The 18878-nt window shown below is 48.7% G+C and overlaps 8 protein-coding genes across 8 annotated transcripts; 3 read left to right on the plus strand and 5 right to left on the minus strand.

Moving 5' to 3' along the window:
- Positions 1–1522: 1522 nt before the first annotated feature.
- Positions 1523–2572, plus strand: ANOM_003970 (putative lipopolysaccharide biosynthesis protein rffA; the record flags this gene model as incomplete). Its single annotated transcript, XM_015549227.1, has 1 exon — positions 1523–2572. One exon carries the CDS (start codon positions 1523–1525, stop codon positions 2570–2572), a length of 1050 nt encoding a protein of 349 aa, XP_015408251.1.
- Positions 2573–2639: 67 nt separating this feature from the next.
- On the minus strand, positions 2640–3837 carry ANOM_003971 (UDP-glucuronic acid decarboxylase family protein; the record flags this gene model as incomplete). The annotated part of the gene is made up of 4 exons (XM_015549228.1): positions 2640–3268; positions 3344–3534; positions 3593–3732; positions 3784–3837. The coding sequence occupies 4 exons, from the start codon at positions 3835–3837 to the stop codon at positions 2640–2642; spliced, it is 1014 nt and encodes a 337-aa protein (XP_015408250.1).
- Positions 3838–4145: 308 nt separating this feature from the next.
- Positions 4146–5078, plus strand: ANOM_003972 (methionyl-tRNA formyltransferase; the record flags this gene model as incomplete). Its single annotated transcript, XM_015549229.1, has 1 exon — positions 4146–5078. The coding sequence occupies one exon, from the start codon at positions 4146–4148 to the stop codon at positions 5076–5078; it is 933 nt and encodes a 310-aa protein (XP_015408248.1).
- Positions 5079–5417: 339 nt separating this feature from the next.
- Positions 5418–7136, minus strand: ANOM_003973 (putative C-14 sterol reductase; the record flags this gene model as incomplete). Its single annotated transcript, XM_015549230.1, has 4 exons — positions 5418–5653; positions 5750–6072; positions 6302–6416; positions 6518–7136. 4 exons carry the CDS (start codon positions 7134–7136, stop codon positions 5418–5420), a joined length of 1293 nt encoding a protein of 430 aa, XP_015408249.1.
- A 1574-nt stretch (positions 7137–8710) lies between these two features.
- Positions 8711–10936, minus strand: ANOM_003974 (CTAG/PCC1 family protein; the record flags this gene model as incomplete). Its single annotated transcript, XM_015549231.1, has 6 exons — positions 8711–9005; positions 9073–9142; positions 10250–10300; positions 10356–10427; positions 10479–10691; positions 10753–10936. 6 exons carry the CDS (start codon positions 10934–10936, stop codon positions 8711–8713), a joined length of 885 nt encoding a protein of 294 aa, XP_015408246.1.
- A 2691-nt stretch (positions 10937–13627) lies between these two features.
- Positions 13628–15610, plus strand: cdcA (phosphoprotein phosphatase CDC14; the record flags this gene model as incomplete). Its single annotated transcript, XM_015549232.1, has 3 exons — positions 13628–13676; positions 13784–14321; positions 14371–15610. The coding sequence occupies 3 exons, from the start codon at positions 13628–13630 to the stop codon at positions 15608–15610; spliced, it is 1827 nt and encodes a 608-aa protein (XP_015408247.1).
- A 701-nt stretch (positions 15611–16311) lies between these two features.
- Positions 16312–17075, minus strand: ANOM_003976 (HD domain-containing protein; the record flags this gene model as incomplete). Its single annotated transcript, XM_015549233.1, has 3 exons — positions 16312–16567; positions 16642–16855; positions 16937–17075. The coding sequence occupies 3 exons, from the start codon at positions 17073–17075 to the stop codon at positions 16312–16314; spliced, it is 609 nt and encodes a 202-aa protein (XP_015408244.1).
- A 414-nt stretch (positions 17076–17489) lies between these two features.
- On the minus strand, positions 17490–18512 carry ANOM_003977 (phytanoyl-CoA dioxygenase family protein; the record flags this gene model as incomplete). Its single annotated transcript, XM_015549234.1, has 4 exons — positions 17490–17749; positions 17808–18026; positions 18101–18275; positions 18339–18512. The coding sequence occupies 4 exons, from the start codon at positions 18510–18512 to the stop codon at positions 17490–17492; spliced, it is 828 nt and encodes a 275-aa protein (XP_015408245.1).
- Positions 18513–18878: the final 366 nt, after the last annotated feature.

Consider the following 18878-nt stretch of genomic DNA (forward strand, 5'->3'; position numbering starts at 1 on the left):
TGATCACGAGGATCATTATCGGTACAGCCATGAACAAAAGTCATTACTCTCAGTCCAATATAGCAGACGTAAAGAGCCTGCTCACATTGAATGCGAGAGTACGTTCTGTTCTCTTACCAACGCTGCATTCATTGACCATTCTCGTTGTTGCGTAGTTGTCAAACCCGTGCGGGTCTTTCAGCGCGACTCAGTATCAAGAAACCGAGCATAGCAACCGAGGATCTGCAACTATATGGAGTCACTGGCGCGGTCAAGGAGCGGACTATAACGCAGACCGGCTAACAACTCGTTAAAAAACCAGCTCAAGTAGAGTCAAAATTCCCAGCGACTAGTCTCCTCGGATGAAGATCGAGCAGCGTTATCTTGCCCTTCAGAGTTTCGGATATCACCTAGATAGCCATTCAGCAGGTGTAGATGTGCTTTTCAGCGTAGAGGTGCGTATATTTAAAAAAGCGGAAACATTGACCGTTCATATTGGTGTACATCAGCGCTGACACGGAGATCATATACTATGGATATCAAGTTGAGCCACTTCACCTACCAAGAAGGCGAGTTTACTGTGTTAGCCATCTTATATTGCAACTGCAAGATGCATAATATCAATCGAATGGCCTACCAACTTGAAGACATACAAGAGTTGTCTAGCATACGTACAGGAACATTGATACTAGTAGTTTGCCATTGATTCTTTTAACGTGGAGCAAGGGAGACGAATCGACATATGAGTTAGGGCAGAAAGCTCGGGCCACCTAGGGTTGGCTAGTGTGTATGTATATTTCACATACAAAGCGTCATCCCTAATAGACTCATTGGTTTCTAAAACTGCTTCTAAGTTCTAACTGATTGAGGTATGTTATATAGATGTTCAGAGACTAATAGCAGAAGTGGATCATCTGCTCTAATGTTTACAGTTAATATATACGCTTTTCTCTTACGAATAATCCCAACTGTTGTCCCGATAAATCAAGAGACGAATATTCCATAACCAATCATATGAGATCGTTATAAGTCTGCCCCCGGGCTCTCTCCCCTTTATACCAACAATCAGTTCAACAGGTTTTCGAAGGAAACCCTCTGTGACTTTCACTGATTCCTGTAGTTCTAGGTAGATCTAATGTCAAACAAACGGGAAAGGTTGGCCCAACAAAAGCTCCACTTCAGGCAAATTCCAATGTAAGCTCTAGAGAACAGTCTTACAGGAAACTGGTTCGAAAATATAAAATACAACTTTCGATGTAGGTGTAATAAGTGGTAAGGTCCTTGCAAAGTACTGGCTCATGCAGCCAAGCTTACTAGCGTATATTCATGGCCTTCAGCTGGAACCCCTCCATACACACTCGGTACACTTGTAGACATTGCAGAGCTTTTGGCCAGAGGCTTCAATCACAAGGCGGCATACAATCCTTTCCAAACATTTCACAATAATGATACCGTTTAGTGTCCTACGTTAGCTGGCTCAGAGCTCCAATATGTTGAGCACGCTGTACGGAAAGGCACCCTAAGTGGCGATGGAGAATACACCATGTTATGCCAAAACTGGCTGGAAAAGAAATTGTCAGCCGCCAAAGTATTCCTTACGCCGTCTGGAACTGCTGCTCTCGATTTGGCAGCATTGGTTCTGAACATCCAGCCCGGTGACGAAGTCATTGTCCCCAGCTACACCTATGTTTCCACAGCAAACGCATTCCTCCTTCGCGGGGCCTCGTTGGTGTTTGTGGATATTGTGCCCGAGACTATGAACATGGACATACAAAAGCTGCAGGATGCGATCACTGACAAGACCCGCGCAATCGTCCCTGTTCACTACGCTGGGGTCGCCTGCGACATGGACGCTCTTTTGCACATAGCCCACGAACGCGGGGTCTATGTCGTGGAAGACGCGGCGCAGGGCTTGTTTTCAACCTACAAAGGCCGTGCGCTGGGCACAATTGGCCACATCGGCTGCTTCAGCTTCCACGAGAGCAAGAATGTGACCGCAGGCGGGCAAGGTGGCGCGATTCTGATTAATGACCCTAGTCTTGTCGAGCGAGCGGAAATTATCAGGGATAAAGGCACCGACCGTCAAATGTTCCTGCGAGGAGAAGTACCCCACTATACCTGGCAACAGGCTGGGGCGAGCTACACCCTCAGCGAGATACAGGCCGCCTACCTCTGGGGCCAGCTTGAAGCGGCTGATCGGATTCAACACCACCGTTTGGAGATATGGAGTTTCTACTACAGGGAATTATCTAAGCTATGCAATGATGCACCCATTGCTCTACCTTTGGTACCATCTGACTGCCAGCACAATGCACACATCTTCTTTATCAAAGTGGCGGATGGAGAGCAGCGGAAGGATTTCATTACCGCGATGAAAGGTGCTGGGATAACAGTTCTAGCTCATTATAGCCCTCTGCATTCGACGGCCCCCGGCACCCAAGGTCGGCACGTTCTTAGCCGACAGGACTTTGCAACCCGCGAAAGCGAGAGGCTTGTTCGTCTTCCGATCTTCTACACAATGACCATGGAGCAAGCACGCAAGGTGGTTGAGACGATCGAGTGGTATTTCATGAGGCGGTTGGCGCATATCTAGAGAAGTGGCAAATTGAGTATGCTCTTTGTATTTCCTTTCCTCTAAACAGAACCCCATGAGCGTAGTATCACAGCCGCACTACAGGGCGGTCACCACGGCCCATCTCTTCAATATGCCACCGAATGGTGTGTCTTAAACCCTGTTCGAGAGATATAATCGGTTTCCACCCAAGTTCGTCCCGCGCCAGAGAGTTGTCCGGCCGCCGAGTCGCAGGATCATCCACCGGCGGTGGAAGGAATTCGATACTGACCTTAGGTTGCTGACCGGTAATGCTTACTACTAGCTCTGCAACCATTTCCGCCAACTGCAGAATGGTATTCTCGTTATCGTTCCCTATATTCACCGGTCCTTTTGCGTAGCCACTATTCATCAACCTATAAAGGCCGTTCGCGCAGTCACTAACATATTGGAATGAACGTGTCGCCGACCCGTCGCCAGTGATCTGGATCGGTTGTCCCGACAGCGCGCTCGCAATGAATGAAGAAACGACCCTTCCGTCCGAGGCAGCCAGTCGTGGCCCGTACGTGTTGAAAATCCGGGCAATGCGAATGTCCGTCCCATGCTGCTCCCGATATCCATACATCAGAGCCTCCCCAACTCGTTTACCTTCATCATAGCAAGACCGGGGCCCAAACGGATTCACGTTTCCCCAGTACGTCTCGGGTTGGGGACAGACCTTGGGATCTCCGTAGACTTCTACACGGCCAGCCGTCGCAATCAGCAGTTGTTCTTTCCCCTCCAGGGAATATATGATAGCTTCACGTTACGAACCAGATGTGCTTGTGAATAGAATGCGGATCTTGCGTTTTGTTGCGAATTCAAGCAGGCTTTTCGTCCCTCGGTAGCAGGTGTCAAGTGTGCCGATATGGTCTTTCTGGTATTGGATCGGGCTCGCTGGACAGGCAAGGTGATAAATCTGATCCACGATAGGCAATTCGGGTAATGGAGCTCGCACATCGTGACTGTTCAGAGCGAGTCAGCATAATACACACACGCATTACAGCCCAGGTAGCCGCTTACCGCACGAGAGTGAACTTGGCATTGGAAACCAGATGTTTCAGGTTGTTGGGAAAGCCCGTTTGGAAGTTGTCCAGACCAATTACCTCGTGGCCTTTCTCTAGCAGAAGGTCTACAAGATGTGATCCTAGGAACCCGGCCGCCTACTAGTATCAGTATAGTGTATGATTTCAATATTTTCCTGTAAGGCTTACTCCAGCAACCAGAATCTTGAGGTTCTTCTTTTCCGGTACATTTTGATCAGACATTTTCAGTCAATGTTTGAAAGGTGCTCTGTTACGGTTAACCGCAGAAATGAGCGGTCTACGTAGGGATCTGCGAACATATAGATGTGGGCACGCGAGCTGAAACCCCGCACAGCTGGCCAGAATCATAGCGCCGATTTCGATTGCTTCGCTAGTCGAATAAGATTAACTAGCTGATTAAGTTAGTCTAAGCTGGCTCAGAAGGGCGGTATTATTTAGCACGGATCTTTTCAGTAGAACAATCTCAGCTGCAGCAGCCTATACCCTTCGACATTTCCCCCCAACAACCTAAAGCGCAAACCAAGCTGGAAATGGTCTCCGCCGTTGTTTTCGGGTACCACAACGTAGGCGTGAGGTGTCTCTCCGTCCTCCTTGCACAAGAGATCGAGGTGAAGCTGGTGGTCACCCATCCGGACGACGAGGACGAGAATATCTGGTTCGACAGCGTATCGAACCTCGCAAGTTTACATGGAATCCCCGTGATTACGCCCGACGACCCGAATTCAGAAGAAATGACCACGCGGCTACGGTCGTTGAACCCCGATTTTATTTTCTCCTTCTACTACCGAAAGATCCTTAGCGTGGCGGTCTTGGAGACAGCCCGGCGAGGCTGCTACAACATGCACGGCTCTCTGCTGCCTCGCTATCGTGGCCGCGCCCCCGTCAACTGGGCTCTCGTGCACGGCGAAGCCCAGACGGGCGCCACGCTCCACGAAATGGTGCGAAAGCCCGATGCAGGCGCCATTGTGGGGCAGATGGCCGTGCCGATCCTGCCCAATGATACGGCGGAGGATGTCTTTTCCAAGGTATTGGTCGCGGCGGAGTTGGTGCTCTGCCAAACACTGCCCGAGATCGTGAGTGGCACGGTGGTCGCCAGACAGATGGACCTCAGCTGCGGGTCGTATTTTGGCGGACGCAAGCCACAGGACGGGTTGATTGATTGGGGGACGATGGGCGCTCGACAAATTCATAATCTTGTGCGAGCTGTGACGCATCCGTATCCGGGGGCGTTCATGGATACGGCCAAAGGACGGGTAGTCATTTGGCGCACATTGGTGGTAGAAGATACTAGTAGCCCTAAGTCCTCCGCTCAGCCCAGTCTGCTCCAGAAAGGGGACCAGTTGCTGGCCACTGCTTGCGATGGCGGGGTCCTGCGCATCATTCGTGCAGAGCTGGAAGGCCGATTGTTGGACCAGAATACTTTTATGGAGATCTTCGGCAGGTCTTCATACCCACTTCCTTAAACACTACCACCCAATAAGGCCATGCCACGAGATAATGAGGGGAAGCGATTCCTATGTGAGGTACCGAATCGATACCGGATCATTGCCTGAATAATCTCCATAAATTTAAATTTATCCTTTACAGCCAACTAACCAATCTCCGTGAAGCAGTAATTAAATCGAAGTCAAATGTCTATACCAGTCACAATTTTGCCTAGTATATATTCTGACTAAACAAGAAATAACGTAGTTATCAGATATTAGAAATAGTGCACTATCAACTTATAGTATATGATCTGCTTCAACTCTGCGTATGTTAATTGGAACCATACTCCAAGTTCACTTTGTAATGAACAGGGCTCAGAATAATCCAGGGATCATCCTCCACCGCACCATCTGCTGATACTCCTCCCACCGTGACCCGTACTTAGCTGAACACCGCTTCTCATCCCGATGGCACCGGTGGACCAGCAGTATAGTCATATAGATGAAATAGATATACGGTAGAACATGGGACCATCCACAGCACACGCACGTGCAGAAAGAGAAAACAATGTCACCAACATAGTTGGGATGGCGCACAATCCCCCAGCAGCCTGCTCCCAGTTAGTTATGCCTTGTTCACTGGGCAGCTTTTAGACGTAGCATGAAGCAAGTCAAGTGAAGAATGTCAGGGTAAGAAATTTACGTACCAGAATACAGCAAAAATGTCTCGTGGACTTTCCCCTTCGCCGTAGTATACTGGGCCCTGATCACGCGAGGCTTGCTACCGGCAATCTGGCAATTGCCCTTCGTTTGTCGGAAATGATGTTTCTGGTGGTTGGCAAGACGAAATAGCACATAGCTCAAGATACCTGTTCCAAGGATCGCGCTGAATGTGAATGAAGAGAGCTCAACTGGATGTAAGGCCAAGTATTGGGCTTGCACAGTATAGACCATGGGTAACCAAACGGCAGAGCCCCAGGCGAGGGTGAAGCCGAAGTGGTCATGGGCAATGTCTATGGTTGTAAGGTACCTGAACAGGTATGTTAGAACCTGGTACAATCGGTACAGAAAATAAGAGGGACTTGCCAGTCCTCGTTGATGAAGAAATCGATGACGTATACGGCATGGAGAATGATCACAATTAGTATTGAGTTAGAGATTGTGCCATAGTGGAGGTATTGTTGGGCCATGAAAGATAGGTCGCTGTTTGGGTAAGTCCATATTCTCTACACTATGCATCGCAAAGGGGGCATTCCTACATCACTACCCAGGAGTTCATTCCTAGACGGCCAACTTGGAACATCTTCAGATCCCAGTGCCGACCCAGCCGGGGATTCAGTTCAACACCAACCAGAAAATCGTGAAAGATAGAGCCTGGATTCGTTAGCAAAATTTTCCCGATAAGCCTCATTCTTCAAACATCATATAGAAGGCTATAAAGCCAACATATCTCTACGGGAAGAATATGCACGAACCACTCAGCCGCCGATCGGTCTTAAAGCTCGGCCACATATGACCCTTCGCCACAGCCAGAGCTGGCAATACTAGTCCATAGACGTTCGCTGCGGCTAATACTCCTGCCCAATTTTGGGCTAAGCTTGCAACTACCTCAACACCTCCTATACAAGCGGCCAGAATGACTGTACCAACTGTGACACACCACGACAACAGTCCGTTTATCCGGTAGGGCAAAGTATTCCCTCCCGGTGTTGGTGGCCCATAGACGGTCTTCCCGGGAAGAAGGGAGTACAACAGTCCCTGAGAAATTATCCAGCTCGCATACGCCATCACATGGCCATAGGACATTTCAGGAAGATAGTGTCGAAAAAGGTCTATCGGTGATGAGTATACCAGTAGCTCAAACAAGCCCTGCCGTAGAGAGCCGTCGAAATGCTCGAGGCAGATACGAAGAAACTGCACGAAAAGAAACGTGCCAATTGCGAAAAGCAAACTTAGGAGGCCAGAAAAAGCAGAAACATGACTGCGACGACCCCAAAAGCTGTTTCCTGTGTTTTGCTGCTTGCCATCGGCTTTCAAATAAATATGTGGTTTGCCGCTGATTCTTGTAGCGGATGGCGCTCGATTATGGAGCATCTTTTGAAAAGGAATTGGCTTGCACTCGAGCGCGAGCGACGTGAGAAGTTGACGGGAAAATTAGAGCTGATTGACTTCAATGAGAAAACACGTCAAATTGCGCTAGACAGGCAGATAACAGGTGAGGAAGAACTGGGGATATATCTCGAGAAGACAGGTTGTGTGTTGGCAAGATGCAAGAGGGCTGACCGCATTGACGCCCGATGTGATCTGACCTGTATGGTTCCTAGTACGGGATGTAGATCGGTCACCATGGGTGCTGCAGATAAATCTTACGCGTCGATCTGCCTACTATCGACAGCAGAACCCAATAAAACTTCTTTGCATAAATGCAAGGGACCTGCGTAGACAATATGATCTCCCAATTCACGAGGGATCAATTTACCGATGCGTGTCTTCAGCTAGCCACCTCTCCTTGTCATCGAGATGTATCACACCACTACACAATATCTGTAGTGCCTATATGAATACAGATGCCCTCAATCCCTAGTTGCCGAAAATGTACTCTATAGTGACTGCTGGCATGAACTATGAACCTGATGCTTTTCCATCTTCAGTAGCCAGGTCAGTTCTCCTTCCACCAAGACCTATTACTATGGGGAGTAAAGGGCCACTTTCCCAACTTTCCTAATAGAGTAGCACGAACCCTATGGAACTTCAGTCATCTTTCCTAGTATGTGGTAAAGAAGTCCTCTCGTTATACATAAACAGTTGAACTAACAAGATGGGGATACGAAGCGGTGTGTCCCTTCACGTCCGTGCTAAGAGCAGGTGTCCACAGCACATCATATATGTTCCAATGGCTGTACTCCGGAAAAGATATCCAGATGAACTATAAGAAGGATTCTTGTGAAGTGTGGGGCTTATTAGGTGGTCTGGAGCGTCTACTGGAGTTGCTCACAGTAAACCAAGATCTCAATAGACAGACCACTACTGTTTTGTGATGTCCCCTACGTCCTGGTAGCATCTTCCACGCGTCATGGCTCCCGTTATCCAGTGATTCCCTTAGACGATTGTCTTTCTTCGCTTTACTGGTAGCGACGTTCCGCCGGAAAGTTGTTCACCGCTTAATCTCCGCGAATAACTTCTGTTATATTAAATCTTGGCCGATGGCAGATTCTCTAAGCAGCTGGAGGCTAGTATGCCGAACATCGCGGCGACAGACACAGACATCCCAAGACTATTCGACCAACCCGACAACAAGACATGTATGCACATACATAATTGGAGACATGCATACATACATTTGAAAAGGTTGTGCACCTCGTAGCTATTTTGTGCTACAGAGGGTTCCTGCTTCTGCGTCATCAAGTAGAACCTTGGCAGGAACATTCACCCATGATTCCCCATCCACCCCGGACGCCATGCCTCTTCCCATCGACGATATGTTCCCCGTTATACGACATTGGGGAATACCCACACGCTCATACTCTCCTGAAGAGTGCGTCCAGCCGATAGCGATTCCGGTATGCTTTGTTTTCCGACAAGGAGGACGCCGTAGCCATAGGATGTTGCACAACTTGTATCCGTTTCCAGCTAAGCGGGACGTAGATGTTACCCATTGCGAGTTGGGCTCATTTCTCAACTCCCTCCGCTTCTAATACATCGACATCCAACTCCTCCATTACTCCGAGAACGACCCCAAGGCTCTCCATGAACCCATTGACAGCCACCCGCAGCATCCGGTTGGTGGTTGCACGGTATGTAGTCTCGAGTACAGTCTTTGCCTCTTCGGTATCCGCTTGGATGCCCTTCGGGGATGTTACCACCATATCGCGTCGGACGAAGGGGGAGAGTTCGGTGTCGACTTCAATCGCACGAAGAGCGGAGGTTGCAAGGCGATTTGAGGGGAGGGGGAGGGAGACTGTCCTGGTGTGCGTGGTATATTAGACCTTGATCTCTTGATTGGAGGGGTAGTTATTGTGTTTGAACTTACAAAGTGTAGGGAAATTCTTCAACGGAGGCCATGATGCTGGATGGTTTTCTAGTTGGATTCGATGTCCGTGCTGAAAGGGTAAAAAAAATCCAACGAAGTAAAATGCAGGGTTAAAACAGTAGACCACCGGTAGCGGGCATCGAAGCAAAAGAAGTCGATGTAAATTGAATTGACTTGAAGCAAAAGTGGGGTGCCCTTGGATGAGTCAGCACCGTCAATCTCGACTCAGGAAATATTCAATTCCAATTCCAATTCCACATACTCCTAGACAGATTGATTCTCAGTAGTTCCTTGTTATAATGATACGAGACTCAAGAGTGCTACTTGAGCCTACAAGTCTTATCTTCCGGTTTACATTCCACGCGGTCAATAGCCCATGGCTTGGATGCTTAAACAATTTTGGCTGGCGATAACACGAAGTATATATTTTAGTGTCGAGACTCAGGATTTTGAAATTTCAGGTTTCGCTCAGCTATATCGAAGCTGTCATAATAATTATATAGGCTAAATAAAGCCTTGTCTAGAAGAGACCTCATCAAGAGACTCACTAAATGGACATCGATGTCAATATGCTCTAGCCAGTGCTGAATACCGAGCTGGAGATATGTCTCCATGGGGATATTAGACCACTGTCCAATACTCGCAGAACGCAATATTTTAATAAGCTGAGAATATACTATGATTTAAGCAGATCAATTACTTCGCTCTATTTAATCTATGCAAGTAAGTCACTATCAAGGAATTTAATTTATTCAAGCAGCTTAAGATAAAGTCCAGGGATCCTAGCGGTTCAATGTGGAATACAGAATAGGTGTATCGGTCATAGAACAATAGAATAATTTGCAGAGCTCGGCTCTGCAAACAAATGAAATTAAGAATTATGGACTAAAGCATTCACTAGACTGTATATACAAAGATCTCCTCTCAGTCCTTGATGTCCATGTCGCCGTTCAGCCAGGTTTCAGCATCGCTGTCCTCTCACATTGCCGTTTTCCGTGGATTTCCCGACAAGAAATTTACGTCAAGCGTCTCGCAGATAGGTTCCATGACAGTCGTGAGAGAAAAGATTTCTTGGTCAGTCTCTTTACAGAAGACCAAGAATGCTGCTGACCAGAGGGAGGTTGTCTAGGATGTGATTAGTAGAGCTTCAAGAAAAGTATAAAATTGCTGGACTTACTGGTCTGGACGAGGTCGAGGATGTGCTCGACACCAGCAGCATCGAGGGTTTCTAAAAATTACTCAGCTAACAGTCTTTCGCAATCTGAACCAGGCCAGTAACTTACCATCCTTAACCTGGCTGACCAGGCTCGTCGCAACACCAGTGAGCTGTCCAACCTGGCGCTTAGCACCAAGGACTATTATCCATATTAGTCATTATGATTTCTCGGCTTGAAAGCAGTACGTACCACCGGTGGTGCCGGGAAGGACGTTGCCAACAGCACCCTCAGCGGTGCCGACAGCGGAGTTGACGGTGCCAACCACAGGCTGGACGGCACCGTTAACGGTGGAAGTCAAAGGCGAAACAACATTGTTAACGGTGTCGACCTCATTGCCAACAACGCTGCGCTGGCAGACGGTGCTAGTGAGCTGGTTCAGCTCGCCCTTGATCTGCTTGAGAGCTGGTGCCAATAGAGTTAGCTTCTATGCGAGGCAAAACACGACTAAAAGTTCCAAACACACCATCCTGAACCTGAACGAGGTCAGAAATGCCCGCACCGCCGAGGGCACCACCAAGGAGACCGTCGATGTTTCCAAGAACACCGTTAAGCTGGTTCAAGGTGGGCTGGAGAGAAGCGGTAGGAATAGCAGCGGCGGAGGCAGCGCTGACAGCAGCAAGAGAGGCAATAAGTCCGGTGAACTTCATCTTGGCGGGTTAAAAATTGGTGTATGGATGAGAAAGAATGAATGACTTGTGTTTTTAAAAGAGTGGACGCTGAAGAGCGGGCTTGGGAAAAGAATGACTGAGTTGAGAGAGCTTGTCTGATGGGGAAAGAGAATGCTTTGGAAGAGGATGCCCAAGCCTGATTATATACTGCCTCTTCACCCCAATAATCAGGGGCTTGTTGCACAGGCACCGCAGGTGGCGACCATCATAATCCATTAGTCTGTTCCATGTAGTTGAATCAAATGATGATCGACGTGGACAGCCTTGCTTTCAACCTTTTTACTGCACTTCCATGTGTAAGCAAACTGGGTCCTTATGGGCAACAACGCCAATGACTACCTATACGAACGTAGAATTGAGGGCCAGGCTTAACGTAGGTAAGCTTCAATGGCGGGGTAGGCGTCCAATTGGTGCACAAGCCGTCCATGTCTCCGTTGCGTGAAATACTAGGCTCCTTAGCCAAGCACTAAGGATAGGGTCCGAGGCACAAGATTGAGGCCATGATGGGTTGACTGCCAAGTGTCAAATATTTTGCTCGACGATAAAAGCTTCAATAGTTCGACATTCTTGTACCACGGTACTCGGTAGTAATTCAGGGTCTGTAAGCTGTTATTTACTGGAGCGGATTGCTAGCCAAGCCCAATCCCAATAGATAGTAAGCCATCTTCAACCACAGGGTTTCAGCCCTGATCAATCCACAGAGACATGACCGTTGCGCATGAGCACCCGTCAGTAGCCGGCACTTGGTAGAAAAACGAGCACATACCCCGGATCCAATTAAACGTCACTTAAGCGTAATAACTCAAACCTTAACCATCGATAGTCGCGCCTTAGCTGGAAGATCGTCGTTGCTTTGCTGTCGCCACTGCCCTAGAGTTGGCGTCCTGCCAGGCCACGAAGATACCATCCCTTCGTCAGTGGCTTGTCGGAGAATTCGGGGCCATTGTTAAATTCCATGAATACGCCTGCTTGGATTGATATTGGTTTTGATGTCGCGCAGTGAGCCACACTCAGTTATACGCTGTACTCTGTTCACCGAATGGTTCGACTACGTAGTACTTAGGGTACGGGACAACGTTGCTTCTAGCGTACAGCAAATTGGCAAACCCCCCGCCCCTGCCGATCAGATCCACTTTGCTCCTCTGTAGTTTTCATGGAACGGCAAATTCTAAGCATCGTGCGCAGTGGTTACCAAATTGCGCCCTTTTTACCCTCCGCTGATCATCACTCGTGAAACTCGAATTTCGGTCATTGCCCGCAGATTACTTTCCCTTTTGGGTGGGCACACACGAGCTTTAAGTCTTCAACATTGTGACGGTACTTGATAGACACGAGGGAGAAAGTACGGAGGATATTCTCCTGAGCGTGCTCACTTGTCCAAACAAGATATTTGTCCGTACTATCGAAACTTTAAAAGCAGTGTTGTAACAGTCAAGTTGCTGTTGCCACATTTTCGGGCATCGACTGCTCCACAGTGACATGCCTAGGACTGTGAAGATATATATTGAACTAGCGATAGCAGATATTCAGGGACCAGAGGCGCTGTACAATCTGATCCATCTCTCAGTATACTTAACAGGGTACGAGCGATGTAGTACTACCGGGAATGCCCCCCTTCATGATATAGGATGTACAGGATATATCCAATGGCTAGCCCGAAGGTGAATACTTCATTTTGCAATTTTCAGCTCAGACGAAAAGTCACAAATCGTCCGAAAATTTCCGGTGGACCGAGAAAGGGTCTCAGTCTGGAGTTATTGCTCGTTCGCCATCGCCCTGACAATGCTGTTCTGCTGTCTGGAGTGAGAACGCTCCGTGGAGGCAAGCCCCTCTCTCATGGCTGATAGGCCAGTTATAACTTATAACTTATAATGGGCTTCCTCCCCTATTTGTGGTTGATGTAAATTTTCAAACTGTCCTTAAAATATAACCACAAGTCACTATGGTCGGGGAAAAAAGAAGGTTGGATGCAGAGGCATCCCCAGAACGTGGACGTTTTCGATCGCCAGGATGAGGGCTTGTGGCGGTGCACACAACAAACAACCAAAACACTGTGAGGGCAACCGCTTTGGTTGTGGTTTGTCTTTGTTTGTCTGAGCGGGGGCGTTGTGGTGGCTTACATAAGGGATTGTTTTGACAGTTGTGGCGTTCGCCTGAGGCAACAAGCGTTGTCGTGTCAACGGCTGGCGCTAGACTGCTCTGGGGCCATCACAACATAACAGCGGCCACTAAGCGTGCATCGCATTTCCTTAAACGGTCTCATCGGCCTCGAGCTCTTCTCTCGTGCGGCAGTTCACCACCTTTTTCTCCTCTCCAGCTCCATCCTTCCCCTCTCTCTTACCCCCCTTCAAGAGCTCCTTTAAAGGTCTCCTCGATTCCCTGCTCCTACTCAGGCCGCATTGCCGGTATCCTTATTCTATCCGCGACCCCCCCGTGGATTATCAGTATTCTTGTCTATTAAGAGTGGCAACGGTTCGGATCATGATTGTTTAGCTTGGGTCACTTGTTTGGATTTATCTACTCTGTTGATCAGGTTACAACTATCTTGCAATTGCAGGACAAGTCTCTCCCAGAGACGCCCTACTTGCTGTTTGCCTAGCCCCCTATCGATTGTTTATTGTCCATATTACTGTTAGCCATTTGTTTTGGTGACGCATTGCTGCATTCAAAATGGCCGGAAACAGTGGTGATTACGGCCAGATCATTGAGTATATCCAAGGTAAGTGCGGTTGCATCTGTTGATTCCATTTGGAGCGACTTTCTGCACTGATCAAAACATCCGGTGCTGGATATCAAAAGCCACATGCTAACTGCCTGGCAAAACAGATCGTCTTTACTTGGCTTCCTATGACGACGCACCGGATGCGAGAACTCCATTCCCATATCCTTCCGAGCAACCTAAGTCTCCAAGCAAGCGCTCCGCGAGAGCTCAGCCGAACACCCCCAGTAGGAAGAGGCGAAGCCCCGTGTATTTCACGGTCGATGATACCTTGCTTTACAACTCTTTCCATGCAGACTTCGGCCCGCTCCACATAGGTCACCTGTACCGGTTTGCGGTTCATTTCCATGAGATCCTGGGCGACCCGGCCAACAGTGATCGCCCAGTGGTGTTCTACTCGAAGCCTGACGCCCGGAGTCGTGCCAATGCAGCATGTCTTGTTGCTTGCTACATGGTCCTCATCCAATCATGGCCGCCTCATTTGGCCTTGGCTCCGATTGCGCAGGCTGATCCTCCGTATATGCCATTCCGAGATGCCGGGTACAGTCAGGCAGATTTCACTCTGACCATTCAAGATGTGGTTTATGGAGTATGGAAAGCAAAGGAGCAGTCACTGTGTGGCTTGAGGGAGTTTAGTCTTGAAGAGTATGTTTCATTTGACTGCCATATAAGAAACTTGTTGACCAGGCACTAGGTATGAGAAATACGAACGTGTCGATATGGGTGACTTCAACTGGATAACACCTGACTTCTTGGCCTTTGCTTCGCCGCAGCACGAACCGATTGCCCCGATTTCTCCTAATACCCCCGAATATGCCGCATTACCCTCTACAATCTCCCAAGTCCATGCATCCAAATTACCTCTTCCTTTCAAAAATGTGTTGGCCCACTTCGCGTCACGAGACATTGGACTGGTTGTGCGATTGAATTCTGAATTGTACTCGCCTTCATACTTTACGGCCTTGGGCATTACTCACATCGACATGATTTTTGAAGACGGCACTTGCCCTTCTCTACCATTGGTCCGACGATTCATCAAAATGGCCCATGACATGATTACGGTCAAGAAGAAGGGAATTGCTGTGCACTGCAAAGCTGGCCTTGGCCGGACGGGCTGTCTGATTGGCGCATATCTTATTTACCGATATGGATTTACTGCCAATGAGATTATTGCATTCATGAGGTTCATGCGCCCTGGCATGGTGGTTGGCCCACAACAACACTGGCTGCATTTGAACCAAGGTGCATTCCGTGAATGGTGGTTCGAGGACAGCATGAAGGAGAAGTTGGCACAAATGCAGGCAGCTCCGGTCACGCCCGGCCGTCCATCCACCAAGCAGCGTGCGAACAACGGCCCTGTCGCTACTCCTCCAAATAACGGTCACTCAAAGCGCGCCGCATTGGGTGAAATCGATCACAATGAGGCTGCTGGAGCACAGCACGACGAGAATCTCCCGGCCCCAACACCCGGCCAGCCTAGGAAATCGCACAGGAAAGACTCCCGTCACCACCCCTACGCCCGCACGACATCTGGCAGCCTGGTAGTTGACAAGGAGGCGAAAACCAGAGAACACTCAGCGCACAGAAGCCAGCGTCTTAGCAGTGATAGCAGCGAGAGTGAAGAGGAGATTCAACTTCGCATGCTTGCGAAGCGTTCGTCGAAGTCACCAGTGGCATCCCCAAGCCCGCGGTCCGTTAGCTACTCGGCAACATTGACCACGAGCTACACATTGAATGATGGCATTCATGAGGATAGGGAAAACTGGGGTGACGCTGCATATGCCGCACCGAAGACCCCATTGAGCTCTAAGACTGGGGTATCCGTTGCCAAGGTCCGCACCAGCCCTCGCCGTGTTACGGACAGCCGGAGCGAGACCAGAGGCGTCCGCAAGACTAGTGCCGAATCGGCAGTGCCGGCAGCCCAACTCGCGTGAAATAAGTCCCACTGCAGTCTTTTGTCTCTTCCTTATTCCTTCAAGATATCCTTCTTATGTTACATTTTATTTGACTCATCTTACTTTGAGTCCAGTGGATTGCTTCTGCTGGGCTATAATAGTGCATATTGCATGTGCCTCCTACTACCCTTTCGTATATCCATTATTCTTCACTTGTCCATGCGTTTCAGGTCTTTGATGATCAATGACTTGTGGGTGTCTTCTTGGTTTTTTCTGGTTTAAAATCGATGGGTCTGGTTATGTGTGTTACGGCGTCCGGGGGTATTCTGATGTTGGAGGATTTAGAAGTTGGTATTGATGTGGAATTTTGTGGCTAGCACCAGTGCCTATACACTTGCATTGTTCTTTCGCAAGCGTGGACAGCAGTATTTTGCCTGATTGCATTGTGTGTCTTTGTATGTATACGACCAACGTCGGCATGACAAATTCAGTTGATGACGATCCCAACCACCGAGAACTAGTAGTGTAAAATACTTAGTAGATGTGTTGCCATGATAAAACGTATGCCTAGGCCTTATCACGGGCTATGCTTTGAATTGAGGCACCACTACCTCGGATGCTAAAGCAACCTCGTTCTTCTAGCTCAAAGGTCGTATAGATGGATCTTAGAGACTAGTACAGGATAAAAGGTGCCGCGCATGATGTCCGACTTAGATTCATACCCTCCCACACACAAAGTGCTACGCTACCTCCTGTGCCTCCAAATGCGCCACTATCAAATTCAAATATTCCCGTGCACGGGGCGTGGAATCCTCAATACCTGGAACCTTAGCAGCATCGTCCCAAAGCCGCAATGCAACCATCTCATCACGCAGCGGATCCTGGTCAAAAGCAGCAAGCTCTGCTCCCTTGAATGGACCCCCCTGAAATTCGAGCGATTTCTTCGAAGCCGATGATAGTGAATCATAGTACGAGTCATTGACCGCCGTGAGGTATCTGCCCATGAATATATTAGTTCCCAAACATACAGAGAAGCCCTAAATGACAACCCGAGAACGGAGAGAGAATACCTCTTCGCCGCAACATGACTCTCAACTAGTTGACACACACTCGGGTTGAATCCTAGAGAGCGCAGAAACTCAGATCCGATTTTCTCATGGCCTACGCGACCAACGTTTTCGGCGCTGTTCTTCAAATTCATTCGCACTTCTTTGGTTGATTCGAGGGGGATGATTTGGCCGATGTCGTGGAGGAGAGCTGCGACTATGAGCTCGCTTCGTGCGCCTGGTGCCGTGGAATGTTAGTTGGTTGATTGATTGATTGATTGATTGTTTAGTTGGCTTTCTTGGTGATCTATCTACTGACCGTGTTTCTGTGCATTGTGGGCTGCTTGGAGACAGTGTTCTAGTTGGCTGATTGATTCGCCTATGTAGTCGCCTTGGCCGTGTTGTTCGAGCGATGTGACTAGGTATTCGGCTTTTTCTTTGGGTGATTGGGTGGCCATTTTTGAGGGGTTTGGGACGGAAATATCTGTTCTGAGGAGTTGAGGGTAAAAGTTGAAGAAGGTCGGGAGAGTTGAGAGAAAGAGGGGATGATAGCTTTAAATAGTTCCAAATGGCAAAACGTTAACCCCACGTGTGGTATTGATTTGAAAATGGGCACTACTCGTACTAGACATTCCTTTCTCCGGTTTAATTGGTTTTTGCCAGGGGATGGCGTTGAAAATTAGACTGCTATTCTCTTATATCACTTATGGTGGGAGGAAACTATCCTATCAATTCCATGTCTCTATTACCCTCATGCAAGAATGCTATCCTCACTAGTTTGCCCCCTGGCCTTATAGACTTCAAGATTATTTACATTGGTACCACCCCAACTATATTGCACTCCCCAAGTACGGAGTGTATTTCACAATTGTCTACGCTACCGGTTGTGGTTGGCCTTCAATAGTCAGCATGGGAGAACCATACCCATACCGAAGTCGTCCCTCTTCGTAGTTCTCTCCTTCCTTCCGCATGTGAGTAGCGGGCCAAAGCTTTCTTCGGTCTTCGTAATATGAATCGTGGAGATCGCCTTCCGCCTTGCAATTGTATGTGGCATAGATCGCACGGCGGTCTTTAGAGCTCGTATTAGCACCACTGCGGTGGGCGAGATAGGATCCGAACACCATAATGTCGCCTGGCCTGAGTTAATAGATGTCTCAATTTGCCATATGGGTAGCATTGGTCGCACTAACCTGGGTGAAGGCAGCAAGGAGTCCACTTTTGGCTTTCGACCCAAGCAGGGTCAATACAACGATCTTCTCCCAGTTTGATCTCTGTACGATGACTGCCGTCTACAACATCCAAGCCCCCGTTCTCGGGGGTCATATCGTCCACCGCCGCAAGGACAGTCAAATGCTTGATGTTCTTGACGTGGGTATAGGCGTTGGCATCGATGTGAGGAGAAAAGCCACCTGAGTGGGGTGGGTTAACGATTAGCGTTAGATGCCAAAGGAGCCCTGAGAACTGCGTAAGACTGGACGCTTACCGCTGCCGGCGAGTTTGTAGTTGATCTTTTCTTTGAAAAGTAGCATAGGCTCGGTCGCCAGCTGTTCGAGGACGCTCAACATGCGCTGGCCCCGAAGGAAGCTATTAAAGCCAGTATGGGTATTGGCGTAGTTCTCTGTACGGCAGAGGACCCGCTTGCCTTGTGCATTTACCTCCTATACTCTTATATCAGCTCTGTGCTCAATACTTTGTTATTCTCTTTAAAACCGGTAGCTCACCTCGTATGGCATGTATGATGCATCTGGAGTGCGGGGCAGGTCATGGACTTCCTGAGTCCATTGCTGGAGAAGCTTGGTTTCTGGGGCGTCGAAGAAGCCCTGAATAACCAAGTAGCCCTTCTCGTTATAGGATTGAATTTGATCCTCAGTCAAAGGGAAGTGGCTGTTCTCCATGGTGCAAGTAAAGTCAAGTAAGCTCTTGGGGGGACAATTATTTGTTTTTCGTCGGATAGAAGAGAGGCACATGATCTATTCCCTGAAAGCGACTGGGATCACCGACTAAATAAGTGCTGCAGCAGGCCATCTCCTATTGAGCAGTCGACTAATGCCGGGTCTAAAATCGGTATCGTGACACATCGTAGGGTAATGGATTAGGAGAGGAGAGCGGGGAATGTTGCAGCGCTGGGAGTCGAGATTGCGTACAGATGGAGAGATCATCCTTGAGTCTCAGGGAACTGTTACATTGTATGACTACGATTACTGGCCAGTGATAACACTTCGAAGTGTCCATGTGCCTCGAACGACAGGACGACAGTTGGA

Source organism: Aspergillus nomiae (genome assembly GCF_001204775.2).
Source record: "Aspergillus nomiae NRRL 13137 chromosome Unknown contig00085, whole genome shotgun sequence".
Lineage (NCBI taxonomy): Eukaryota > Fungi > Ascomycota > Eurotiomycetes > Eurotiales > Aspergillaceae > Aspergillus > Aspergillus nomiae.